Below are 26,952 nucleotides of genomic sequence, written 5' to 3'. Positions count from 1 at the left end.
ACAGGTCCAGCGAGAGGACAACTGTCTAATGAGTGACCAGATCAAATGGGTTAACAGCTTTAGATGCTCATAACAATGCTTGTCTCATAGTAAAGTAAAATAATGAGCAACAACGAGGAACTGGATTTGTGTCCAACACACACTGGACATAAAGGCTATAAATGTAGCCACAAAGTTTACTTCAAGAGAAACTCATTAATGCCTTGGTAAAACACCAAGGTGAAGGCCCTCGTTAGCAGCAGGTAATGAGGACTTCATTTGTACATTCTAATTGCAAATGGAAGATTTATTAGGCCTACAGACTTGCTGGTAATAAATTAAAACTAACAATGGCTTTGCAAAGACTGCACCCCAGGGCTGGCATCAGGACGCAGTGGGTAAGGGTATTTGTGTCCAAGCCTGATGATCTGAGTTTGAACCCTAGAACCCACAGGTAGGAGAGAACCAATCCTGAGAGACAGGCCAATGCATGTCACTATCCACCCTGCCAGGCCTGGGCCAGTCAGCCAGAGCCCAGCATGAGCACTCACAAATTGTACTGTCCCACTGCCTGGTGCTTCCAACGCAAGGAAACCAGCCTGGTGGCCCTAGGCCTTCTATGAGCCATGGCTTCAGCACGTCTGTCTCCTTCCAAACAGATGCATCTAATTTGAGTATGCTTAAGATCTGCCCTGGGGACAGGTGGAAGCAAACTGTTCCATTTATATAACAGGCAATTATCCCTCATGGACGTAGCACTTGATTCTAAGAGAACACCCCCAATCTGTCCTTTACACATAGGCCTACATTTTTAAAAGTCACGCTTCGGTGCTATATACAGCTGTATGCCAGGCCTTGCTAGTCCGGCACCTGTATCCTTATCATGCCCTTTACAATAGGCCAATGCATATGCACAGAGTGTTGCCCTGAGTTCTAGGAGCCATTCTACCAAGCTACCAAGCTACTGACCCTCAGGAGGAACCTCCAGGAACAAGATCTGTGACCCAGTTGGACAGAGGATAGGTCCCTTGGACACTCAGTATTTATCTAAAGTCGGGGGCAGTCTTGTGGGATCGCGCCTTTCCTGTGGGTCTGCACTTACTGTGGGTTGGTTCAGAACTGGATTACAGTGTGGGACACCCAGCTGGTGTCTGAGAAGATGGAGAACTGGCTGTGGCTGTGAGGAAGAGCCGTTCAGTGCTAGTAGCGGTCGCCTCACCACACCCAACGGCTCCCTACTCTTTTCACTGCTTAGTTCACTCATCTTCCCAAGCCTGGCTAAGTGGGAGCTCCCAGGAGGCATGAACACTGGAGGGTCCTGGTCCCCATACTCTCACAGACCTGAGAATGAACTCACTTGGTCTCCTGTGAAGTGGCAGAGACTGTGGAACTGGGAAACAGAGGCTCTGTCCATGCATCACGTGCCCAACAGGCCTCCTTGTGCTGATGACCATGGGGGATGACCATGGGGTTCAAGAGAATGTACTTGGAAAACCACCCTGTGGCCAGAACTCCCTCTTTAAAGAACAGTGATCAGAGGGGGGGGGGTCCTCTCAGGTATCTGCAAGCTGGAGGTCCCCCCAAAGCTCTGCTACACCAGGGTCAGGTCCCTAGAATTCTTACCTCAGTGGGGTGCCCTCATAATCTGCCTGGCCAGCAGTCCTTGAAGGCAATGGACACAAATCAGGGTTCAGTCAGGTTTGCTGAAGGTAACAGGCAGGTCTGAGTCTGAATTCTAACCCTGTGACCTCACAGCTTACAGCCTTGGGCCCCAGAGTCTCAATACAGCACACTAAGAAACGACTTCCAGGGACAACAGGAGTCTCTCATTGTCTGGCACAGGGGCACTGGCCATTAGTGATGGCTGAACTGTGAAATGTGCCCTGTGTGCCTGAGGAATTTTATTTAATCTGGATCACTGCGATTACCATCTTGGACGACACATTTGTCACTAACACGGCTCCTACCTTCCTTGGCTGGCTGTGAGGACTGGCTTCTGAGCACACTGGGCACTTGTTAACACGTTTTTTCAGTGTCAGTGCTGAGCGTTTAATTACCAGAATGGTAAGTACTAACTTTTTCTTTTGGTGCTGGAGAATGAACGCAGGACCTCATGCGTACTGGAGACACTGTACTCTGACACGCCACTGTACGTCCGCTTTGAAACCGCTTTAGAAAGACATCTGGTTTGTTACTAATATAGCAGAGACTTGAAGTGCCAGGGTGGGGGATACCCATAGGGGCTCCCATCTGCTCAGAGGAGGAGAGGGGGGATGGGGAAGGACTGTGGAAGGGGGTGAGGAGGGGGCAGTGAGCAGCAGGTAAAGTGAATAAGTAAAAATAAATAGAAAGATGCTCTAGATTTGTTCCCGCCGCTATGACAAGCTCTCTGACAGAAACTGATCTAGGGAGGTTTATTAACGTTGACAGGCTGCAGTCCATCACTGACGGAGGTAAGAGTGGGAACTTGAACTGACCGTAGAGGAAAGCGCCTTGCTGACTTGCTCATAGCCTTAGGTTTGGAAAGCTTTCTTCTGCAACCCAGGAGCACCCGACCTAGGAATGGTGCTGCCCACAGTGGGCTGGACTCTCCTACATCAATCACCAAACAAGACAATCCCCCAGAGACATATCCATAATCCAGTCTGATCTGGGTGATTCCTCAGTTGAGACTCCTCTAGGCTATGTCAAGTTGACCATCAAAGCTAACCAAAACAGTTGTCCATTTCCATGTTGAAAACAGTGGAGAACCAGCAACTTGCTTGCAGAGGGGCTCTGCCATCCCCTGCTGAACCTGCCCGTGGCTCTGCCCACGGTCTGTCTACAACCTAGGAAGCTTCAGTGCCAAATGCAGGGCTTTTTAAAGGAGCAGCTTCCAGAGGAACATTAAAATGTAAAAGCTAAAGAACCTTCTGGCAATAAGAGTATCAGTGCAGGAGAACCTCAGGAGACTTTAGCATACGAGTTTGCAAACCACAGAAGCAAACAGCACCCTGAGGAGCTACAGTTTATAACTAATGTACTTTGATTTATCCATCATTGTTTGAAAAGCATAAAAAGTCCCACCGGAAGTCCTTCTCTCTTCACCCATTTCATATGCTTAGGGAAAAGAAGATGCCCAACTCCTACAACTAACTACCTTTGAGGAAAGCCATAGTCATGCCCACACTCTAGCCTGTCCTTCTCCCAGCCCAGCAGATCCCCAAGCAATTCTCCAGAAGGCTCAGTCAGCACACGACAGACCCAGTCAGAGGCCAGCACCAGAGTTTATACTCTCCCCTGTTGTTCCCTGTTTCAACTGCAGGGTCTGGCAGTTCTGACAGAGACCTGCCTGCACGGCTGGAAACACCTGGCCTGCGGACCTCGGGAGTGGGCCCAGATCTCCTCAGCTGATACTGAGCAGAATTCTACCTCAGTCTGTGTGGGACACTGACAGCTGCAAGTACCTGTGTCTACAGCTGGATTAGACAGACAGGGAAGAGGGCGGGAGACACTACCTAGAGGGTATCTTCCTATTCTCTCTCCAAAATCTGCCCTCTACAGATCTCTTCAGAAGCCCAGAACCCCATCAGCAGCTTGAGGTAAGTCACCGTCCAAATCCAAGCAGCCCTAGAGCCGCTCCACGTGCTGACCAAAGACAACCTTATGGGAAGTCAGTTCTTTTCCTGAGAGCGCTTTTGTGGGGGAGGGTGGCTTTCATCTGGTTCGGTCTTCACTTACTTGAGCAAATATATTCAGCGAGCTTTTCTGCATTTCCACTGCCGGCTCCTTCTGCATCCAGGCCAATTTTATTCACTGGAAAACGACAGAGGTGAATTCCATTTTCAGTTACTGAAGCCCTTTCGTTCCTGTGTGATCTTTACAGTGCAAATGTCCACGCGCTGCTTTCCCAGCCACAGCGAAGTGTCCCCTGGAAGCCAAGTAGTAAGACTACAGCTCTCCTTTCAGAGAAGAGAGGGGTCTTTGTCTTAACTCACTTCTCTGAACCCCACTTATCTACATGAGCCCAAAACACCAGCCCCGTAGGACTGTCTTGGGGCTCGTGTGATAATGAGGCCAACTGTTGGCATCTGCTTATCAGACGGTTAGCATTTGGAAGCTGCTAAGTTTTGCAAGCATCGCTTTAGAAAGCCCTCACTTCATCAGGGAGATGTGACCAGATTCCATCCAGAAATGGGTAAGGGGCTGGCATGGCCAGACTGGAATGGAAAGGGCAGGGGAAAGGTTTCACAACAACCAAGGACCCATAGCACTATGGGTACAGGTAGTTTAGGGAGGGTGCTGTCCCAGCCAGCCCCTCGCCCAGTGCGGTACTGGAACTCTCTATATAGACTAGGCTGGCCTCCCACTCACAGAGATCCTCCTGCCTGCCTCCTGAGTGCTGGGTGGGGTTAAAGGTGTGCGCCACTCCACCCTCCAAGCTCCTCTTCTTGAAGAGAAGCAGACAGATGACGGCTCCTTGCCTTCTCCAGAAAGTGAATGCGTGGTTAATCTGCAGAGGATATAGATAAAGGCAGGGCCCACTCAGGACTGCCACCTGCACAGAGGAATGCACGACTCCCAGAGGGAAGAGGGCTGGTGGGCATTCCACTCAGGAGCTAAACAACCAGTACCTGTTACCACCAAGACAGCTTCCATGGGAACACCATGGGCTTTTTATTTATGGACTATTAGAAAGGTACTGAGCCTGAGGAAAAAGTCTTACGCAGGTGTAAACTCTGTTCAGGACAAGTGAGCCACGAAGCCTAGAATCCCCAGGAAGTAAACTGAGGCAGGACGAACTACTGTCAGGCTGGCTGTCAGTGCAGTATGCACATGACACCCCCGCCCCCGTCTTACAGTTTCATTTCCCACCATTTCAGCTTCTCTTGTCAACTATGGTCTGAAAAGACTAAACAGAGAGTCCTAGAAGTAAGTAGCACATAGGTTTCAGACTGTATGTGGTCTGAATATGAAACCCCACCCATCTAGCCTGGATTCGAACCTTCATCTTTCCGTGACTCCTCACCTAGAGAAGCGGTGGCACTTCCAACCACGTACACAGACTTGGCATTCCATCTGTCTTTCAGAGACTTCTCCCAGGCTGCAAAACATGAAATCACATGTGAGCTATGAATAGATGGCCAGCTAGATGTCACCGCTGTGGTTTGCTTCTTCCTTCTAAGGCCCCAGCAGGAGTATATGCAGTGTCCTGTGGCTCAGAACACCTGGCACAGAGCAGACAGACGACATGTTCCAGCTAGTAATGGGAGTCACATCACGGTCTGGGTGTTATGACGCTTACTCCAAGGCCAGGCCACTGAGGGCAAGGAAGATCAAGGAGCTCACAGTCGTCAAGATGGCTGCATGAATCCAGGCCGATAGGACTCTAAAAGCCCAGTGCTAACCATCTCCCAGTTGCTTCCCCTCAGTAGAAGAACTCTCTAAGCCTGTATTTTGATCGTAAAGTGAGGTTATAGTACTCTGTACACCCCAGACTGTATTTAGCCCTCACTCTAAAGTACAACATATACTCCATTAGTGTCAGCGAAGGAGCCAGCCAGTCTGGAGCCTGGGTTCAGTATGTGGGTAGGCTCACCACATACTGCTATAATGACGAGGAAGGAACAGCCATGTTGAAGAGGGCCGGGGGGGTGGGCATGAAACATTTCCCCGAGAATAAATTTTCTCATCATCCACTGAGTAAAGTGTCACTTACCCTAGTTTTAGAGGAAGAAACTGGCAGGACATGTAAGTGAACATTGAGAAGGTAATGGAGGGCTAGTGAGATAGTTCAGCAGGCAAAGCTCCTTGCCGCCATGACTGACGGGCTGTGTTTGGTCCCTGGGACCCATGAGGTGGAAGGGGAGAACCAGCTTCCGTGGACTGTCCTCTCACATCTACACACACGTCATGCCATGTACCCAATAAACAAGTATGTAAATAATATTAGATATGATAAAGCAAATTAAACAGCAAGTGAGACTACGCTCTCAGCCATGTCTGTCTGGGGACTCGGAGGGCACCTGTGAGCTAGCAGCTCCCTCTGCACTCCAGTGTCTCAGAACGGAAACCAGAGCAGTAGCGTCTGGTAGACTCCAGAGCAGACTCAGTCTCGCCTTCAGTTTTTTTTAAAGATTTATTTATTTATGTATTTATTTATGTATTTATTTATTTATTTAGAGTACACTGTAGCTGTCTTCAGATACACCAGAAGACATCAGATCTCATTACAGATGGTTGTGAGCCACCATGTGGTTGCTGGGATTTGAACTCAGGACCTCTGGAAGAGCAGTCAGTGCTCTTAACCTCCAAGCCATCTCTCCAGCCCCTCACCTTCAGTTTTATTGTCCTTCTCCAAACACAGCTTCACTGCTTCCACTGCCCTGGGGCTGGTGAAAATGAGTCCTCCAAAGCCTTCAGGATGAGACAGCTGCACCAAAACCAACAGAGGCTTAGACCCCACCTCTCAAACGGCTACGACCCCAAAGTCCAAATGCATCGGCAAAGAAGCGGGCAACTGGTCCTGCTACTTGTCCCTCCACCCACACGATACTTGTTTAGTGAAACTATGGGCCTGGAGCCACTCTAGGCTGCGGGTAAGTCCCTTTATTGTCACAGTTCTTCCCTCAAGAAGCTCCTTCTAGGACAGAGACCGACAACTGCAACTCAGGAGATGGGCAGAGTAGAGGGGCAACCTGACCCAGCATGGGTCATGTCAGTGGAGTAAGATGCAGGCAGGAGGGAAAAAGGGAAAACTAGATCTGTATTCATAACGTAACCAGATTATGAAGAAAGTAAGACCCCAGCTGAAGCCTGAGCTTCAAGTACAATACTTTACTGAACACTTCTGAGCCAGGCCCTGAGCTGCTGTGCACTCCTGACTTTACTCAAGGTGTCCACACTGAAACTTTGGTGTTTATTTTTTTAGTACTGGGTCCCAGACATTCATTGTGCACACTCAGCACACCCTCGGGCTGCCATCGATCTGCAACACTTTGTGACTTCACTGGGCCTGATTCCTGCAGCATCTGCTGAGCAGAGCAGGGTGGCAGGCAGAAGCCCTGGGCTTACATTTGGCCCTGCCTTCCTGGCCAGGAGCCTGGCATGAGTCTATAGCAAAGCTCGCTCTAAAGTCAGAAGCATCTGCCTGGTGGTCTCTGCAGAGGCCAGAAGTGGTCCCTACCTCTGAGAGCCATCTTGGGCCCTGTCTCCCAGGGTCTGTGACCTCCTGACGAAAGAGACAGGAGCTTTGGAAGAGAAGCCTATAAGAAGGTGAGCGTGCACTGCCCTTGTAATCATGTGTAATGGTAAAATGAGCTGAGTACCCTCACAGCCTGGTACGGCAAGCATTCTACAGAGAGCAGGCCTTAGCATGGGCTTCTTACCTTTTCTGACAAACTGGGCAGCGACATAAATTCAAACGACAGAACAGGAATCAGCGTAGCTTCCAGGCCACACAACCGCAGCTCCTGTAAATGAAGAATGTCAATCTGGGTTGGCCAGGGCTGTGTTGAAAATAAGGGGAATGACATCACATTAACCACCAGCCGTTACGTGGAACAGAGGGAGCACAGCACCACAGTAGCTATGCACCAAGTTCACCGAGTTTTAGCATCTCCACCCCACCCTCCATTGGAAAGGAGGTTCTAGTTCAGGGGTCAAGGAATAAGGCTCAGCCACTTACCTGGATATATGGATCCTGGCCGCTGTCATCATCCTTGGCATCTTTGAGAAGGAGAACCTTCATTGTGCCTGGCAGCTCTTATAAAAGGTCCTGCGACAGAGCGAGGAAATGGACCTTAATTAGATCTCAGACTGTTCCTCAGCAGTGTTGGAGGGATAGAGGCAAGAATGAGGCGATCGATTGCCTGTGCCGAGCTAAATGGGCTTGGTCTTGCTCAAGCCCCCTGTCACTGATAAGACCGAAGGAGAGCGTGCTAGCAGCTGATACTGCCTGGGAAGGCAAGTGAGAGCCATTAGTGAAACCCAGTGTCAAAGCCGGACGGTGGCTGAGAGACATGGTGTGTTCTGTGTCACACCAGTAGCAAATAGAGAAAAAGACACCTTAATTTCAAGGTGGTAAATCAATGAGTAAGGAAGCAAATAAATAATTATTTCCTTTTCGAAATAAACAAACGAAGCCACTCATAAGTGCTTTAGGAGATAGCTCTACTTGCTTTTCCACCTCTCAAGCCGTGCTTATTAAATGTTAACCAAGTTTCCTGAGGTGATCTATCAATCTGGACATAATTTGTCAACATGTGCCACCCATAAAGACTTACAGAACTTATACCCTCTCTTCCTGTAATTTCATTTGTAAGAATAAGTGCAAGACGACAGTCAAAAGTGTACACAGAGAGTGGCATAAAAATTTCATTCCAGCCTGTATGTGATGGCATACACCTTCAATCCCAGCACCTGGGAGGGACAGGCAGGTGAGGTCAGGCCACCTGAGTCAACATAGCAAGTTTCAGGCCAGCAAGGGCTACATAGTGAAACCCTGTCTCGACACAAACAAACGAAAGGCTTTCTTGGTCATCTCTGTAATTTTCAATAACTGGAAACAACGTAAGTATCTGATGAGAGGCTGGTTAAGTAAACTATGATGAAGGTTTTAGAAAAAAATCATTGAAATATTGACAAATAACCTAATTACATAGGTTGTCTAATCAAACATGTTACTTAAAAACATGCGAGAACACTTACATAAGTAGTTCGGTGTTATGTTCAAATAGATGAGAAAATACACACCAAAATATTAATAGTACTTATTTCTGAGTAGCTGGGAGTATGATTTTTCTTCCTTTCCATTTCCTTATTATCTAAAAGCCTTATGAGCATTATCTTCCTGGTTATATGAGAGACATTTTAAAAACCTCTCAGTAGTCTCACAATAAACACCAGGTAAGACCTGCAGAGTGATTCTACCTGAGACCCAACGGAAGAAGACACTCAGAAGCAAAAAAGAATGAGCTCTGGGAGGCATGGCTCAAACGTATGTGGTCACACTGACGGCTGGGTGAGTCCATCCATGGAACATTAGGGAGTCTGGCTCGAAATGAATTGCTCTACACCTCAGCAGCCGAATCCAGCTAAGTAAGTAAGAATTAGGAAAGGATGTTCTAGTCATTGCTGCCGTCTGGGTGTCAGAGAAATGGGGGAGAGGGTAAAAAAAACATAGTATGGTTCCTACCCCTTCCTGAGGCTCTCAGAATGTCTCGCCTGCTAACCAGGACCCTGTCCCCCTGTGGGATCACACCACACATCTTTGTGTCATTTCGGTTTTCCAAGCTTATGATAGTAAATCCTGTTTTTTTTTTTTTTATTAACTTTACTTTGTGCTCTGACTTATATTTTGGAAATAAGATACCACACTGTAGTATAGCTCAGGCTGGTTGGAACTATGTGGCCCAGGTTGGCTTTGAACTTAAGGTAATCCTCCTGTATCAGCCTCCAAAGTGCTAGTATTACGGGCATGTACTAGTGCGCCTCAGTAAGTGAAGTCTCTCATTGGATTGAAGAGAGCTCAAGAGATCTGTAAAGCACATCCTAGGTGTATCTGCGAGGGTATTTCCAGGAAGGATTAAAGGGGGAACCTGCCTCAGAATGCACCCTCCTAGAGAGGCCTGGGAGGAGTAGGAGGCAAAGGAGAATGCCCACACCTCTGCTCTACAGTACCGAGCCTTAACTCCATAACGGTCTAACCTCCAAAACCATGCGCCAAAATGCATGACCACTTCCTCTAAGTTCTTCTCTTCTGTCCTTGAGCCACAGCTATGGAAAAGCAATCAACGGTTGGTTTGCACCTGTTTGCAAATGGTAACCCAAGTGTGCTAAGATATGAGCAAGTCCACCACTGACAGACTTTTGGGAAGAGAGACCACTCCAGATAACTTTGGGGAGCCTGACTCAATCAGTCCACCGGCATTACTAGAACAGCCCGGGGGCTCCCCAAAGTAGGGACATTTTTCCTCTAGACCCAGCTTCAGCTTGAACAGAGCTTGCACGGCCCACTGGCCCGCCCTTCTGGTTGGTTTGTACAGTGGATTCCAATCTGCCCTGCCAACCCTACAGTTGTGCAAGGCAACCTCCATCAAATGCATCTCCTAACACACACCTCTACTTGCCTGTCTCTTGGCTTCCATTCTAGTGCATCTGCCAGTGGGAGTTCCAGGAATCTGGTATGAAATTTAGTGGCAAGTAAAGTTTAGCATATTCTGCTGAAGAATGAATTCTAGGGCCCACAATGCAAGCAACAAGAGTGGGGATTAAGAAGCCAAAATATGATGCTGTGGAAGACAGGTAATCCTGTAGCCTCCCTGTGCCTACTTATGTCCCTGTGAAGGCCCCAGGCTCTGGCATACAGAGGTCAGTTTAGTAATGCTTAAAAAAATAATTAAGTCAATCTCTCACTTGCCTTTCTAGTTGTCGGACAGTGAGCCCAAATGTCCTGCGTCTGGACAGCTGGAAGCTGGAAGCTTCCTCGTGAGAGTAAAGCCTACAGGATTTACTTGAGGTTACTTGATAATTTCAGGTACTAACAAGTGCTGTGAGATAGCAACTAGGGTTCTGTCAGGAGTCACCTCTGCAGGTGCCAGGGAGACTGTTCTGGGAGGTTGATGTCTGAATCCAAGTCTGAATGACAATAGCATAGGCCAGAGGAACAGACCCTGCTTTGCAAGCACCTGACTACTACTTGAATTGGACAGTAAGGAGACATGTTCAAGCATCAGGCAGAAACTCTGGGTGTCTCTGTGAAAGAACAGGTATGCTCAAGAAGGGCTTGGGATTTCTTTTAACCCAGAGCTTGGCCTGACTCCTAGGAGTTAGTTTCCTACCTCTTTAAGGAAATGCAATCGCTTCCCCAGTCCCACAGTATGAACAAATACTCCTGGGAAAGAAGCCTTTAAAAAAGCCAGTGTCTGAAAGGCCACCAGCTGCAATGTACCCCAAAACTTTCTGGACTACCCCAACCTGGAATCCAGAAGCAACAAGTACTTCTTACAGACTGCCTTCCATGTACACTGTTCCCATGTCGTGACTCCATTGCCCTGCCCCTATTATTCAGAGCCAATGCTAGTTCTATGTAGACAGTTTATTTTCCTTTCTCAAAATTTCATCATAAAAATGCTCTTGGCTGTCAGATCCAACTGCTGTCTTGTTGCTGGTAGTTACAGAATGCATCCTAGGACCTGGTCCTTTTCTGACTAGCACACATATAGCTCAGCAAACCCTTTATTTCAGAGATTGCTTGCTCACAAAACATGCTGAGCACTGGACACAGAAATGTTAGTAAAGTCTGAAGTGACAGGACTGACAGGATATTCTAGTCCAAAGCTGAGAGCCCAGAAGCCGGGGCACCAGGCAGCAGGAGGGCAGGGAGAGGATGGATTGCCCTCCTTCTCCTTTGTTCTCTGCAGCCCCCAGATTAGACAGTGCCTACGTGCTCTACGTCCTCTACTCAGCCTACACGTCCACATGCATGTCCCTGGCAGAAACCTCCATAGGCACACTGGGAAGGTATCTAACCAGCTCGCTGGGCATTTCGCCATCCAGCCAAGATGACAGATCAAATTGTCACCGTGGACTAAGCAGTTTACAATCCCCACCTAAGCCTGCAAAGCACCTATGATCCTCATTTAACGAGAAGGGAAACCATGGCTCTTAATTGCCCAAGGTCAGCAGAATAAATGATAGAAACGAAATCAGCATCCAGAGCTGAAGCTCGGGGCTCAGCCTCCTAACCACTGGCTACCAGCTGACCTGTAAGACGAATTCTGTGCTAAAAAGGAAGAGTGAGCCAGAAGTTATCAATCCACTTCCTAAGGAAGGTCCCTGTGCTCAGTACAGCACAGGTGAGCCATCTACTTACAAGAGCTACTCTAGACTACACTCTGTCCATGGGCTTGACATCAGAAATTAATCTGAGGACACAAACAGGCCTTTGCTTTTTCCCCTGAGAAGCAATTGCTTCCCTGAGAAGCAATACAGGCTCCTGGTGGGAAAAATTTTGCAAATTACAAAAATGTAATTATTCAAAAAATTAAAAGTAGTTAATTGTATGATCATGCTATTGCACTTCTAGGCAGATCCCAAAAGAACAAAAGCAGAGACTTGAGGTATTTGTACACTCATGCTCAGAGGAGCACTGTCTAATAGGTAAAACCTATAAGCAAATCTAAGTGCCCACAGACGTAAGACTAAATATGAAGACCATGTGAGCAACAGGAACCGCTCAGCCTTAGGGAAGAAATCATGATGCCTGAGTACTGTGACTACAGTCAAAGCCCTTTGTTAAATTATACAGATGACTGCCTGGGGCTATGAAAGGCGACAGTGGGGAACTGGTTCTTTTTGTGTATGCATGGGTACCTGTTGATGAAGGGTGCTGTCTTCTACTGCTCTTAATCTCATTTTTAAAGAACAGGTCTCTCACTGAACTTGAAGCTCACTGACTGGTTAGATTAGCTGGCCATTAACCCAGTGCTCAGGTTACAGTGCAGCATGTGGGAGCTGGGAAATGCTGGTACATCAAGTATTTTACCCACTAAGCCTTCTCTTGGCCCACTACTGGGGAACTGTTTAAAGAGTAGTTTTGCAAGGTATAAATAGTCAAAAGGACGGTGAGTGCGTGGCTGTGGAACAGTATGGATGAACTTAAGAACCAGGCACTTGAGTGTTAAGTTTGGCTATGTATTCTTTACCGTAACAAACTATAAAGCCATGGGAGGTGGGGATGTTCAGGAGTCTCCATGCAATTCTATTGACATGTTTTAAATCTTTTTCTATTATTATGCCTTGGGATATTATTATACCTTGGGGTAGGTGTGCATGACAGACTATTATTAGCCATGCAATAGATTATAGGAGTGTGTTTTTAGACAATTACAAAACCCAAGGCAGCCATTTTAAGCTACTTTATCAGAGGTGGAGTCCTGGTGTCACTACTGTCCACGACAGAGCCTGGTGGACAAGACACTCCCAGGACACTTGAATCCCACAGAATACCATAATGGGCTAATGGGGTCCCTGATATCCTGACTATTTCCTATTGATGATCACTGGGGTTATTCGCACTTCCTAAAGTTCGCTGGTAAAGGCTTCCTTACCTCTAGGACCAGCTTATTCTGGTTTGGGAATCAAACATACTTCATATGCTGTTGTTCTTTTAGAGAAAAAGGAGAACCACAGAGTTTATTGTCAGAAAGCTAATTTTTTCCCCTGCTTAATAATTTCGTTGTCAATAATCTTTACAAGGAGCTGCAAACTGGTAGACCGAGGGATAAACCTGACTGGTAGACCTCATCTATCTGGCATAGTTTTTAACCATTAGGGCACTTCTTGCGGAAATTCGGCTTCTTTTGAAATAGATCTGAAACGCTGGACAAGTACTTCGTTTAGCCACAAGTGGTGGCAGAGGTGGGGTACACTCATTAACTTGCCGCGATCTCCTTCTTTCTATTCTTTTTAAACAATTCTTTTAACGACGCCATGGGCTTGAAGTAGCAAAGGTCGTCAGGTCTACTGAAAACTTTGTTAGGGAGACGGCGCAGGGCTGGTCCGGTCTGGATCTGCGGACCTTCCTGCGCGGACTACACCAGTGCCAGTGCACCAGAGGTTGGCAGCTGCATCGGGATCCCGCCCCGCGGTGTCAGCGATCGCCAAGACCTGCGTGCACGCTCGCAAGCCTGTGTCCTAATCCAGTCCTGGGCCCGACACCTACCTCGCGGGCTAAGAGGCAGGACAACCTGCACGCCGCGGGGCAGGAGTCTCACGGTCCAGACCGGGGCTGCTAAGTACCGATAACCGAGAGTGGCCTCTCGTCCAGCAGCCAGCGTTCCGGGTGCTCCTACATTAGACCCTAGGAGCGTGTGCCAAGGGCCGGCGGAAGGAACGCGGACGGATGGGCCAAACCACTACACATAGAGGGGGAGACCCGAAGAGAATGAGGCGGATGGGAGGATGGGGAGAAGAAGAGAAGGCTAGACCATTGACGCCAAGGTGAAAGTAATATGGCAGATTACTCCAATGGGACTCAACCAGGGCGCTTTCTAGTCGCGCCACCTCCGCGTCGAGCTTGTGTGTACCGTCCCCACTCCCCGCCCCCGGAGTCGGACCAGAGAGGGAGTCCGGAAGGACGGGGGCGGGACCCACGCCGGCGCAGTGTGACGGGCAACATGGCATCCAAGGCTAAGAAGCGAGCAGTGGGAAATGGGGTCCAGCGGCCGCTTGAAGCACCGAGCCAGCGGGAAGAGGAAGAAGAGGATGAATTAGAGGATGAGGAAGAAGACGATGAAGACAGTGAAGAAGAAGAAGACGATGAAGACGACGAAATCGTGGATGAGGTAAGAGGCACACGTGACCATATTTTTTGGTCAGATCTGAGAGGGAAACCATTCAGACAGCCGAAGCTGTGGGAGCGTGATGGGAGATGTGGGGAGTTGTGATTTCCCTCCGCTGTGGTACAGGACACATCCTTACCCAGGTTCCCACTGCCGGCTTTTCTACACACTCCTGTAGCCCTTCCCGGCTGAGTTATTCCCATCCCAGAAGCCCGCCAGCCGCACACTTAACTTACCTTTAGTGGCGCAAGTTTAGTTAGATCTGCGAAGTTTAGTCTCTCCTCTTCCCTGCAGCAGCTCTCCACCTTCTACACAGCCAAGCTCACACTGGCCCGCTGTAGTTGATTAAAGGCTACTTGCTTTGTCCTCTTGTACAGTTTTCAAATGCTCTTTAACCTGCAGTTTTCCCTTTATATACATCATAGCTAGACCGTATTGACTGCCAATCTGGGACAGCCAACCAGGTCAGACTGGTTTTATGGCCTCACGGAACTGATGTCCTTTCTTCAGATTTGTTTGTTTCTGTTTTCCAGACAGGGTTTCTCTATGTAACCCTGGCTATCCTGGGACTCGCTCTGTAGACCAGGCTAGCCTCGAACTCAGAGATCTCCTGCCTCTGCCTCCTGAGCCCTGGGATTGCTCAGACTTCTCATTACCTAGTTCCAGGTGGTGTAAGCACCTCTTTCTTGGTGAATAGTTAGGCATGAGTGATTGTTTAAGACAATTACTGTTCCAGAATTGACTCTCCAAAGCAGGGCTTGTAATTTATCCCCATTTCTGTTACAGTTTTCCAGTTCAGACCCAAAATTTGGGCGTTGACTTTAATTACTCCTCCTTTCTCACTCTGCATCAGTCCATCAGTAAATTGTTAGCTTTTCCTTCAGTACCCAGACACACCTTATCATTGATCCTGAAGCTATTCTAGTCTATACCTCCATCATCTCTAGCCTTACTATAAAGCTCCTCCTCTTCCTATTCCAACTTTCCTTTTCCTCCTCTTCCTCTCCTTGTTCTCCTCCCCCTCCTCCTCCTCCTCCTCCTCTTCTTTCCTCCTCCCCTCCTCCTCTTCCTCCTCCTCCTCCCCTCCTCCTCTTCCTCCCTTCCTCCTCCTCCTCCTCCTCTTCCTCCTCCTCCTCCACTTCTTCCTCTTCCCTCTCTTTCTCTTCTTATTCAGAAGATGAAATTGGGGCTGGAGAGATGGCTCAGCAGCTAAGAGCACTGACTGCTCTTCCAGAGGTCCTGAGTTCAAATCCCAGCAACCACATGGTGGCTCACAACCATCTGTAAAGAGATCTGATGCCTTCTTCTGGTGTGTCTGAAGACAGCTACAGTGTACTTATATATAATAAATAAATAAATCTTAAAAAAAAAGATGAAATTAAGGTTGGGATAATCACAATGAAATCATATGCAACTTTAGTTTATTGTTTTTGCAATGCTGATAATGGAGCCCAAGCCACTGTGCTTGCTAGGCTTTTTTGACCGAGCCACACTCCCACTCCCTCTAATAACCTTTCTGTCCTTGTCCCCTTGACCATCTGTATTCCATGTCCTGCCAGAGAGATCTGGTTGACCTAGTCTAAGCTCCCTCTTTGAATGCTCCAAGGGCTTCTTTTTCCTTTGTAGAAAAACCCCAATCCTGTGATTGAAGGATGGGGGTGGTTTCCAGCCAGAGTGGCTGGCTCAGAAAAGAGAGAGTGACTGGAACTCTTCACTGGGGTGAGCATGAGTTCGAGTGCGCATGCAAGGGAGCATTGCATGCCAGGATTGTAGTACAGCATGGGAATGAGGCTGTGGCCTGCACGTACAGCGCGTCTTCCCTTCCAAGTCATTGCTTTGCTTTGGCTGCCTCGCTTTGGACACCATCTCAGAAATGTTTACTAGCTATTTTGCTACCTTAGGGTTTTTAGAAGTCACTGCTTACTTCCTCCTTTCATAGCATGGGAAATCTAACAGACTAGAATCGCCAGCTGGGGGAAGAACCTCAGATGAGGAGATTGCCTCCTGCACATTGGCCAGTGGGCCTGTCAGTGAGCATTTGCTTAATGAGTGATTGATGGGGGAGAGTCCAGCCCACTGTGAGCACTGGCCCCCATTGGCTTGAATGGTATAAGAAAATAAGCCAGTAAACAGTGTTCTCTGTGGTCTCTGTGTCTGTTCCTACCTTGAGCTCCTGTCCTGACTTACCTGGTAGTAGTTGCCTTTTGTTTTATTGTTTATGACGGTGATAGAAAAATAGAAAGAATGCCATTGTTGATAACAGTGTAACAATATAAGCATCTGCATACTCTAAGTGGGAGTGTACATTTGTGCAGTCTCTTGGGAGGGTAACTTGACAGTATTTATCAAAATTTAAAGTGCATGTAACTCAATAACTTGTAAGAATTTTTCCCCAAATTGACAGTAATAATAATAATACTAATACTCCTAGACTCTGTGCATTTCATATTAACTCATTTAATTCTCATATCAGCCCCATGAATTTAGGAATTTACCACCATTTTATAAGTGAGACCACACAGCAAGTTAAGGGGGAATGTGTATATGTAGTTGTTACGTGAAGGAAAAAAGAAACAGGGTAGGGGGAAATTATCAAGTTGAGTGTGTGCTCTTTGGTGTGCAAGCTGACAGCAGCTTTAGGGGGACAGGGATTTGATACTAAGGCTAGGAAAAGCTTTCTCATTCAGACCGCAGCACTCAGTGTGGCTTTTTCCCCCCTTTTCTTCTTCTTTCTTTCTTTCTTTCTTCCTTTTTTTTTTAGAATTATTTTATTTTATGTATATTAGTACACTGTAGCTGTCTTTAGACACACCAGAAGAGGACATTGGGTCCCATTACTGATGGTTGTGAGCCTTCTTGTGGTTCCTGGGAATTGAATTCAGGACGTCTGGAAGAGCAGTCAGTGCTCTTAACCATTGAACCATGCCTCTTCAACCCCATCAGTGTAGCTTTTACCCCTTACATAGGCCTTTAAGTTTTGTGTGTATGTGTGTTTGCCTGTATATACATGTACTGTGTGTATGCCATGTACACAGAGGCTGGCCATAAGAAAGTGTTGGATCCCCTGGAGCTGGAGTTCCAGACAGTTGTGAGCCTCCACGTAGGTGCTGAGACTCAAACCTGGGTCCTCAGGAAGGGCGAGCAGTGTTCTTAACTGCTGAGCCATTCAGCCTGACAAAGGAAATTCTTAGAGCTTTTAGGGCATGTCTGTGATCTGAAGTCCTTAGTGGGTATTTCTTCCTTTATTTAATCGAAGTCTTTCCTTCTCTGATACACTTATTCACCCACAATTCATCTCTCTTACGTAAAAACCCATGAAAATTATCTTGGAAAGTCACGGTCAACCTCAAATCTTTTCAGGAACAAAATGGAGCATCAGGAGTAAAGGGGTGTCATAGTTCAGATAACGCAATGCCAACCTTAAAGGACTAAGCGAGGTAGCTAGCTTTTTCTCTTAGATTCTGTTGCAAGGTTCTTGCCAAAGCTGGTAGGGGACTTGGGGACATGTGCCTTCTTCTAGTCTCTGTTCCTTGTACCAGGAAACCTCATTACCTCTTGTTCATGTCTTTTTAAAGAAAGCTTTTCTTGACTTTCTGATTTCCTAGTTTTAAGCTGTAACAGCATAGTGTATCTTCTTAATTGTATATGTATATTTACTTGTATGCACATGTGCCATGGCAGTGTGTGTGCACATGTTTGCACATGTGTGCACATGTGTAGATGTCAGAGGGGACTGCAGGAGTGAGTCAGGTCTGTCACTCTGCCATGTGGATCATGAGAAAAGAACTCTGCTCCCCACCTCCCAATGTTACCTAAGTAACTGTCAATGTCAGGTTTTAAAATGGGTGGACTTAAGGCCAGGATAATCCTACAAGGATGCAATGCTAACTCAGAAGTGGGGGGGAGTGTTGCAAGAACTCAATTTTGAGGTCATCATGTTCTTCACAGAGAGGCTCTTTCTCAAAGAAAAAGGGGATAAAAAGGGTAAACACTGCCAAGTTTGCCACTTGTACAGATTACAAAGGCCATTCATACCATTTCCCCATGTGATGCAAAAGCCTGAAGGACCAAAATGCAGTGACCTGATTTAAATGCAAACACAGTCTCATCTAGATAACGCTGTCAGACAGCCTCAAAAGAGAAATAGTTATTCACCTGTCTCCACAGAGCATGCATAGAGAACAAGATCACTTCAAGTCCCCAGAGTTGCCTAGAGTTAAATTTACCCATCTGTGTGAGGCCAGGCTTTATTCACTTAGCAAATATTTACTAAGTAATAGCAGGTACCAAGCACTTGAGAGGAAAAGCCATGCCTAGAGAGACCAGCCTGTAATCCCAGCACTCAGGAGGCTGAGGCAGAGGGATGGGGAGTTCAAGGTAAAGCTGGATTACAATGTGAGTTTAAGGCTAACCAAGCGGCATAGCATGACCAGATAGATAGATAGATAGATAGATAGATAGATAGATAGATAGATAGATAGATAGATAGATAGATAGATAGATAGGCAAAGCAGATGTGAATGACTCTGCTCTTGTGGAGCAGACACAGGAGACACAGAAAATAAATCTAAAATTTCAACTGTAATGTGTGTAGCCAGGAAATGGTGGCACCTTTAATCCCAGCACTCAGGAGGAAGAGGCAGGCAGATCTCTGAGAGTTCAAGACCAGTCTGGTTTACAGAGCTAGTTCCATAAGGACCAGGGCTACACCAAGAAACCCTGTCCTGAAAAACAAAACAAAATTAAAATGTAACTGTATGTGCTATTAAAAGGGATGGGGAAGGCAGGTAAATGCACTTACTGCCACGCCTGACTACCTGAGGTCACCTCCCTGTACTGAGATGATGGAAAGAGAAACTGACTGTGGTAATTTGTCTCCTGACTTCATACAGGTACTGTGGCATATGAGCACATGTAAGACTCTCACTCTCTTCCCTTTTATGAAACATCTTGCAGTGTAGCCCAGGCTGGTCTCAAATTACTGATCTTCCTTCCTCCATCCCAAGTTGCTGGTTCATACCACATTAGAGTACATTTGATGTTTGTTTCAATCCCAACTCTGAGACACGCTCTGCAGATAACTAATAGAGGAGCAGACCTAAAAGGATGGAAACCTGGGCAAAAGAAAAATGTACAAAATGAAAATACTACCTGTGTTGTCTGTAAGTCTGTGATGAGCTGCTTCTCGTATTATTACAGGAAGTGAATATTGAATTTGAAGCTTACTCCATCTCAGATAATGATTATGGAGGAATTAAGAAGTTACTGCAACAGGTACAGTCTTTCCAGAATTTCCATGTGTGTCTTCTCTCCTTTCCCAGGGTGAATGGCTGCTCGTGCCTTTCTCCCAGCTCCAGGTTGCAATACTGACCTTTGCTGCGTCCTGGAATGCGTTCCTTTCGGTGTGGGCACTGCTTGAGATTCTCATCTCTTTCTCATAATTCACATCTGAGCTTGGTGGGGTAAAAAACAAAAATGTTGTAAGGGAGGAGGAGTTCGGCTTCCAGTTCAGAGGGGATGCTGTCCACTGCGGCAGGGAAGGCGGGGAAGGCAGGCAGTGGGGCCCGAGGCCATCCTCACATGGCATCAGCAGCTCAGAGGCAGAGCATCGCACATTCCTACCGGTGCCATGAAGGCCGCCTTGCTGCCCGTACTTTGCCTTTATGTCAAATAATATGGCTGTGTTTGTCTTCTTTCTATACCTATTTGCTAATAACACTGGCTGTGTCTTTTCTGGAGTTTATGTGACTCTGGACGTTTGTTTTCCTCCTGGGTTTACTTTACAGCTACCTTGGTCAGGTCACTACATTTCATTGTTTCTGTTTGAATAATGGAATCACAGTGTTATTAGAAATTGGCTTCGATCTTAATTTAAAATATTTTTCTCCTTTCAGCTTTTCCTAAAAGCCCCTGTGAACACTGCAGAGCTGGCCAATCTCCTGATTCAGCAGAACCACATCGGGAGTGTGATTAAGGTCAGAGGGGAGATGGGCTCTGTGGGTGCTTTGTCCTCCTTATCTCCAGCTGAAAGGAAGTATTATTGAGGACTGCCCAGAGGTTACCGCAGGAATCCAGGCATCAGCCTGGTAGAGAGAAGGTGGCTGACTTAGAAGGTATTTGGGAGGTGAAATAAGGCACAGTGTAGTGTACTGGGTCCCTTAGGGATGGGGGGGTAGGTCAAGGTTGACTAACAAGTTTGCTAGAGCGCTGAGGTTGGCACACATAGAAGGTAGGTAGGTAGGGCTGATGAGTGAATTATGGGTGCGCACTCAGCGTCTGGAGTGTGGGATGCTGAGCAGCAGCTGGAGCCTTGAGTTGTCCACAGGTGTCAGTCACTGATATCAGACGTCATCGGAATTGCCATGGGAGAGCAAAGGACAGATACCCTGGTAATGCCAGCCATGCTTCTCTGAGCAAAAGAAATGGCAGGGAGCTGATAGGAATGGCTGCAGCGGGAGGGGAAAGCGGTATGAGTTCATAAAAACAAGGAGTGGGGTACTTAAGGAAGCACTTGTTCAGTAGAGTCACAGGAAACAAGGACCCAGCCCAGAGACTGCTCTGCCACCTGTCCCCTGGGATTCTTCTGGTTTCCTGTTGTTCTATTATAAAGTTCCACAGCTTAGAATTGCAGCAGGCATCTGCTTGGTTTGTGGACCTGCCATTTGGACAGAGGTCAGATTCCCCTCAGTTCCTGCTTTGTTCTGTGAGCCAAGGAAGCTTGGAGTGGGGCATTACTGCATGGCTCCTGGCACTGTCGCCGGGTCATCTGAAGGATAGGACAACTCAGAAAGAGATGGTGGAAGGCCAGGGCTGGTTCTTGAGCCACCTTCTCATTCTCACCTAGTTTTGTTGAACCTAAGACATCCTTGCCAACTGGGCAGTGGTGGCCCATTCCTTTAATCCCAGCACTTAGGGACAGAGGCTGGTAGATCTCTGAGTTTGAAGCCAGCCTGGTCTATGGAGCTATTTCCAGGACAGCCAGGGCTACACTAAGATACTCTGTCTCAAAAAAAAAAACAACAAAAAAAAAACCAACCAACCAAACAAACAAAAAAAACAAGCAAACAAAAACCTTTTGCCAAAAGCTGTAGAGGAGCATTAACAGCCCGTGGTGCTGAGGCAGCTGTAACAGGTTCGAGGGCGCACCAGACCATTGTAGACCCCATTGTCCTAGGTTCGAGGGCGCACCGGACCATCGTAGACCCCATCGTCCTCTGGGGTGGAAGGATCAGTTTCATCTCATCTCATTCATTCAACATGGATTCCTTGAGTACTTTCTGTGTGTCAGGCTGAGGACAGAGTGCTGTGAGAAGGGAGTTTATGGCCTGGACAAGCAAACAGGCAGCGTGTGAAGGAAGGGCTTTAGTAAACTGGCTAGGGGTTTAGTCTCCTAGTGGAGGAGCAGCCAGAACAGAGCTAGGGAGTTCAAGTTGGTTCACCATTGTCATTCCTTGCTGCTTGCTGTCTCCCTTTGCCCATGTGGTATATGTGTTTGCCATATAAACCCAGTTGTTTCTGTAATGGTCAGGAATTGCATTGTGTGAATGTGAGTTTTAGGTGATAAAGTGTTAGAGGCTCCCGGAGAAAGAAGAAATGGGCTGGCTCATGAGTATCAACCTTACCCAGATTTAATAATATATTGAAATTCTGGTTTTAGAAAAATGTTTAGAATCTTCTTTTGAGACAGGGGAGCTCTGGCTGGCCTGGACTTAATAGAGATCCACCTGCTTAAGATTAAAAGCAAGGGTCAGGGTCACCATACCCAGATATACATGAGTCTTGTTTTCTTTTTGGTTTTTCAAGTCAGGGTTTCCCTGTGTAGTTCTGGCCGTTGCTGTATGTGATTAACAGGCCTTGTCTCTAGGGAGCTCCAGGCCAGCCAGAACTACTCAGCGAAGCCCTGGCTCACAAAATGAAACTCAAAGCATCTTGTATGAAGCCGTGCAGTGCAGGATGATGTCATCCAGAATGTCTGGAGGCAGAGTGTTCTGAACGTTGACACACTGCACTCGGGACTCACTGCTCTGGTACCTGACCGCAGAAAAACAAGTTTTGATTTTGAAAAGTGAAAAATTGGTGTTATACTTCTTTCCAGCCGAATAATGTAAAGTTGAAGTATTTTCCTTTTAAAACAGCAAACAGATGTTTCAGAAGACAGTGATGATGAAGTGGATGAAGATGAGATCTTTGGCTTCATCAGCCTTTTAAATTTAAGTGAAAGAAAGGTTAGTTTCACTGCGTGGTATTCGGAGCCTGGGATCTGTGGTCAGGATGGAGTCTTCTGTGTCCGAGATGATGCTGTCAGGGCAAGCGCTCCTTCCTGCTCTGTCCTTCTCAGTGTGGAGCGGTCTTGATCGGATGATTTGTACCAGCTTAAAGCTGATTACTCTGGTGGCATGATCAGTAACATCGTAGTGCCTGGTGTTGGGATGGTGGTTCTGACGCAGGTTCTGTTGCAAGATTCTGCAGCCAGTCTCTTAGCTCCCAGTACAGTGTGCATACAGAGGGTTTATTCAGCAGCTTCCAAAGTTGAGAGTGGGACCTTAACATGGGCTCTCGTTTTCTCATCTCTTTATTGACTTAGTAATGAGTTCTAATAAAAATTATATCAGCTGCCTATTCTCTGAGAATAAGATGCGGGCCGCAGTCCACCTTCAGTTTTCAAAGGAACATTCCAGTTAGTTCCCAACTGTTTTTGTGAGGTGGAATAGGAGTGCTGTTCCAGTGTGTGTGTTAATTAGAAACTCGACTTACCACCAATCATGGGATGGTGATTAGGTGTAGTGATGGCCGGAGAATTCTTCAGCAGTCATACTGAAGAAGCGCTAGGATGTAAAGGCAGCGGGAGGGAACCCAGCTCTTGGGGCAGAGAGCAAGCCTTCTCTTTCCTTTCCAGGGGACTCAATGTGCTGAACAAATTAAAGAGTTGGTTCTAAGCTCCTGTGAGAAGAGCTGTGAGAAGAGCATGGTTGAACAGCTGGACAAGCTTTTGAATGACACCAGCAAGCCTGTGGGCCTTCTGCTGAGTGAAAGATTCATTAACGTTCCTCCACAGATTGCTCTGCCTATGCACCAGCAGCTTCAGTAAGCAGTTCTGGGCAGTGCCTCAGACGCTCGTTCCTTACTCAGGTAGCATCGGAGGTGGAGTCTGTAGCAGTGTAGGTTGGGCTGCAGCAAGCTCTGATGGGGACGGTGGGGCGGAGTAGTGCGCAAGGGGCCGCTCATTTCCAGCATCCAGCCCCTTGAGAAGTTTTGATTACTGGTGGCAGGAGTTTTAATATTTTCAAACATTCAGGTGGTAGAGAAACTGGTGAATTTTCAGGCTTTTCACATTTGACTGACAGTTTGCACATTCACACATGCCTGTAATTTGAACAAAATGTTGAACAAATACTAAAAAAACCAGAGTCAAATTCTTACATTCTGGTTTGATTAGTGAAACCAAATCCTTAATACTGCCCCTACTTTTTGGCCTCCCTATGTTGTTGAATACAGGAGTTTGAAGTTACAAAAACATTTAAACATAGAACTACAAAGTTTAGAGAATTGAGTGAGGGAAGGATTGTGTCACCTGTGCTTTGATGCACAGGTTTGAAGTGTAGACAGCCATGCTAGCTGTGTCCCTTGTGTAGACAGCCATGCTAGCTGTGTCCCTTGTGTAGACAGGCATGCTGGCTGTGTCCCTTGTGTAGACAGCCATGCTAGCTGTGTCCCTTGTGTAGACAGCCATGCTAGCTGTGTCCCTTGTGTAGACAGGCATGCTGGCTGTGTCCCTTGTGTAGACAGCCATGCTAGCTGTGTCCCTTGTGTAGACAGGCATGCTTGCTGTGTCCCTTCTCCCAGCTACGTCTGTGAAGTTGCTGCAGAGTCAGAACTGGGTAGTCACATGCTCTAGTGCTGTGCGCCGTGCCTGTGTGCCTCTTAATTTGCAGTTAAACATTGATTGTTTAAAAAGTGCAGGTTCTTATTTATTTTTAAATTTGCACAAAACAGTGAATCTGAGTGAGTCTGAGATTATGTCTTAGTGGGTGAATGTCTTTCTGAACTCAGATTCTTCACTGTTTACAGCAAAAGCCAGTCTCGTCGCAGCCTTGGGCACAGCCAGTAGCGTGAGTTAGCCAGCCGGGGTGCAGCAAAGCCCAGAGGGTGCTGCATCAGTTTTCTGGGTCCAGATAGATGTAACCCAGTGGTGACCTGTGTGTATGTCTGTGTCTGTGTCTGTCTGTCTGTCTTGTAGGAAAGAACTGGCTGAGGCACGAAGAACCAACAAGCCGTGTGGCAAGTGCTGCTTCTACCTGCTGATTAGTAAGACGTTTGTGGAGGCAGGAAAGTCTACTTCCAGAAAGAGGCGGGACGGCCTTCCACAGGAAGCACTGATGTTTGCAAATGCAGAGGAAGAGTTCTTCTATGAGGTAAGGATGCCCTGCTTCATCTCCATTAGCTCTAGTAGCTTTTCTTGAAAATAAGACATCTTTAGGCTGGACCATGGTGCACATCTGTAATTGCAGCACTATGGGGAACAGAGGCAGGGGGATCTCTGAATTAGAAGCCAGCATGATCAACAGAGTAAGTTGCAGGACAGCCAGGGTTATACAGAGAAACAGTCTCAAGAAATTAAAAAAAACAAAACCAAAATCTTATCCTCTTGACTTAAGCCAAAGTCCTCTAGCCTGCCCAGCTTTCTCTGTGGTCTCTGGCTGTTGGCTTACATACTATCTGGTACATCTTGCACACACAACAGCTTCCTATTACACTGTGTGTAGGTGGTGGGGTGAGGTGGGTACTGCCTGGGACTGGTTAGGCACTCAGAGCATGCTAACAGTGTGATGGTCAAGCCACATTTGCATGTTTCAGTTCTAAGTTTTGCCTGTGCACATGTGAGGGAGGTGATCATAGCTGCTCTGTGCCCTGAGGTCTAAGTGCTTCCCCCACTCTAGCACTTGCTGTAGTGGTGGCTCATATCGTGATGGTGGGCAGCCAAGTCCTAGACAGTATTCTTACATTCTTTCTCCACTGCACTCTTCAAAAACCTCAGGGGTAACGTTTTCTGAATTGGATGATACAGTTTTTAAGAATGTATATATTTGCATGTCTGTGTGAGTGTGCACGCATGCTGTGATGTATGCCGTGACGTGCTTATGAGCACCATCTGCCCTGTAGAGGTGGGATCTCTGATTGCAGCTACTGTGCTGACAGGCCTCATCAGCCCCAGGAGTGTGGGGGTTACAAATGCATCCCTGCATCCAGTTGTATAGGTGGATTCTAGGGATAGATCGGCATGGTGGTCAGATGTGCAAAGCTAGGGTATTCACCCTTTGCACCGTCTCTACTGACTGCAACAGTAGGGATTCAGCTCTGCCTTTGTCGTACAAGAAGTAAATAGCAAAAATAAAGTATGCAAGTTTGACGATCTGGGATGGAATCACTGACACCCACATCAAACACTGGGACATGGTGGCACTTGCCTGTAACCCCAGCACAGACACAGGAGAATCCGGAGAGCTCACGGGTCAGTTTCTAGTTCAGTAGTGAACTCTGTACAAATCAAGGAGGACTGTGTAGGATTTCAGCATGGCCTAGCTATGCAAATGCCATGTGGATACAGGGTTCCCAAGCTAAGGAAGTTGCCAGGCATATGAACAGCATTTGATGACAGTTCTTAGTTCCACCTATCTGTCCCAATATTACCTTAACAATCAATTGAGACCATGAAAATAACTTTGGAATTAGAAACAATGTCACCTCTGTCACTTGGATGCTTGTTCCAGCCTTGAAATGGTACTCTTAGTTTATGGTCCTCCTGTGAGTTGACATGTGTTTGGTGTTTCATGATTACTCTGGTCTGAGTGTCCCCTCCACTCTTATCTACACATGCAGTGTTCTTTATTTGGGTAAGTGAGCTCTGCCTCTGTGTTGATTACATTTTCCTCTGTGTCTCCTCCTCTGCGGCAGAAGGCAGTCCTGAAGTTCAGCTACTCCGTTCAGGGAGAGAGCGACACTTGTCTGGGAGGCAGATGGTCCTTCGATGATGTTCCGATGAAGCCGTTGCGAACTGTGATGTTAATTCCAGATGACAAGATGAGTGAGATCATGGAAACCCTGAAAGACCATCTATCCATCTAGTCCATTTCCCCCGGACAGTGACAGGCTTGTTTATGTATAATTACCAAGAAACCCATTGACGAGATACTGAAAAACTCATTATTTTATTCAGATTCAAGTCCTCTACAAAAAGTAGGGTTCTGTTCCATGTGTCTGTGACACATTTACAAAATGGTTTTTTCTTTATTTTGGTCAAATTATGATTGGTTAAAAATTTCCAATAAGAAAAGCGTGGAATAGTAATTTTAAGAACTTAATAAAAACTATTTTTTTATTTTAAAATCATACTTGAAGTGTTCATGTCCAGGACTGCCCTGGCTCCAGCAGCCCACCACCAGCCTCCCCTTGGTGTCTGTATTGCACTCTGTGTTGGAGAGGTCACTGGACTGTGCATCTCTGCTCAGTAGCATCTGGGCACTTGTCACACACATCCTGGTCCTTGTTCATAGCTGTGGTGGGTAGGTGGCCTGAGGCTTGTTGTAGGATGTCCTTGCTTTCACTAGGAGGCAGGTTACTGAAATAGTATTGTGGTACCAGCTGCATAAAT

The 26,952-nt window shown here is 47.0% G+C and overlaps 3 protein-coding genes across 4 annotated transcripts in view; 1 reads left to right on the top strand and 2 right to left on the bottom strand.

Moving 5' to 3' along the window:
- Uros (uroporphyrinogen III synthase) overlaps window positions 1-14,736 on the bottom strand; it is a 22,115-nt gene extending 7,379 nt beyond the window's left edge. Inside the window, exons 1-6 of one of the 2 annotated variants that reach the window (XM_032892403.1) lie at window positions 14,540-14,736; window positions 7,646-7,735; window positions 7,347-7,430; window positions 6,295-6,391; window positions 4,988-5,062; window positions 3,700-3,774 (exon numbers count right to left, since the gene is read on the bottom strand). In XM_032892403.1, coding sequence (XP_032748294.1) covers window positions 3,700-3,774; window positions 4,988-5,062; window positions 6,295-6,391; window positions 7,347-7,430; window positions 7,646-7,708 — 394 coding nt within the window. In that variant the 5' untranslated portion in view covers window positions 7,709-7,735; window positions 14,540-14,736. Of the gene's footprint in view, window positions 1-3,699; window positions 3,775-4,987; window positions 5,063-6,294; window positions 6,392-7,346; window positions 7,431-7,645; window positions 7,736-13,684; window positions 13,907-14,539 lie in introns of those variants that run through there. The other variant, XM_032892402.1, reaches the window with a different exon arrangement.
- Window positions 14,104-26,690, top strand: Bccip (BRCA2 and CDKN1A interacting protein). Its single transcript, XM_032892400.1, has 7 exons — window positions 14,104-14,306; window positions 19,503-19,577; window positions 20,198-20,278; window positions 22,439-22,528; window positions 23,200-23,387; window positions 24,541-24,715; window positions 26,256-26,690. Exons 1-7 carry the CDS (start codon window positions 14,139-14,141, stop codon window positions 26,424-26,426), a joined length of 948 nt encoding a protein of 315 aa, XP_032748291.1. The 5' UTR covers window positions 14,104-14,138; the 3' UTR covers window positions 26,427-26,690.
- The window catches only part of Dhx32 (DEAH-box helicase 32 (putative)), a 53,488-nt gene continuing 53,026 nt past the window's right edge, over window positions 26,491-26,952 (bottom strand). Inside the window, exon 12 of the mRNA XM_032892399.1 lies at window positions 26,491-26,952. Coding sequence (XP_032748290.1) covers window positions 26,784-26,952 — 169 coding nt within the window. The 3' untranslated portion in view covers window positions 26,491-26,783.

Source organism: Rattus rattus, chromosome 2 (assembly GCF_011064425.1).
Source record: "Rattus rattus isolate New Zealand chromosome 2, Rrattus_CSIRO_v1, whole genome shotgun sequence".
Taxonomy (NCBI): Eukaryota; Metazoa; Chordata; class Mammalia; order Rodentia; family Muridae; genus Rattus; species Rattus rattus.
This window is presented reverse-complemented; position numbering and strand designations above follow the sequence as displayed.

Coding starts and splice junctions, on each gene's coding strand:
- Bccip (XM_032892400.1), top strand. CDS start 14,139: ATGGCATCCAAGGCTAAGAAGCGAGCAGTGGGAAATGGGGTCCAGCGG. Junction 20,279..22,438: donor ACATCGGGAGTGTGATTAAG/GTCAGAGGGGAG, acceptor CTTTTAAAACAG/CAAACAGATGTTTCAGAAGA. Junction 23,388..24,540: donor CCTATGCACCAGCAGCTTCA/GTAAGCAGTTCT, acceptor TCTGTCTTGTAG/GAAAGAACTGGCTGAGGCAC.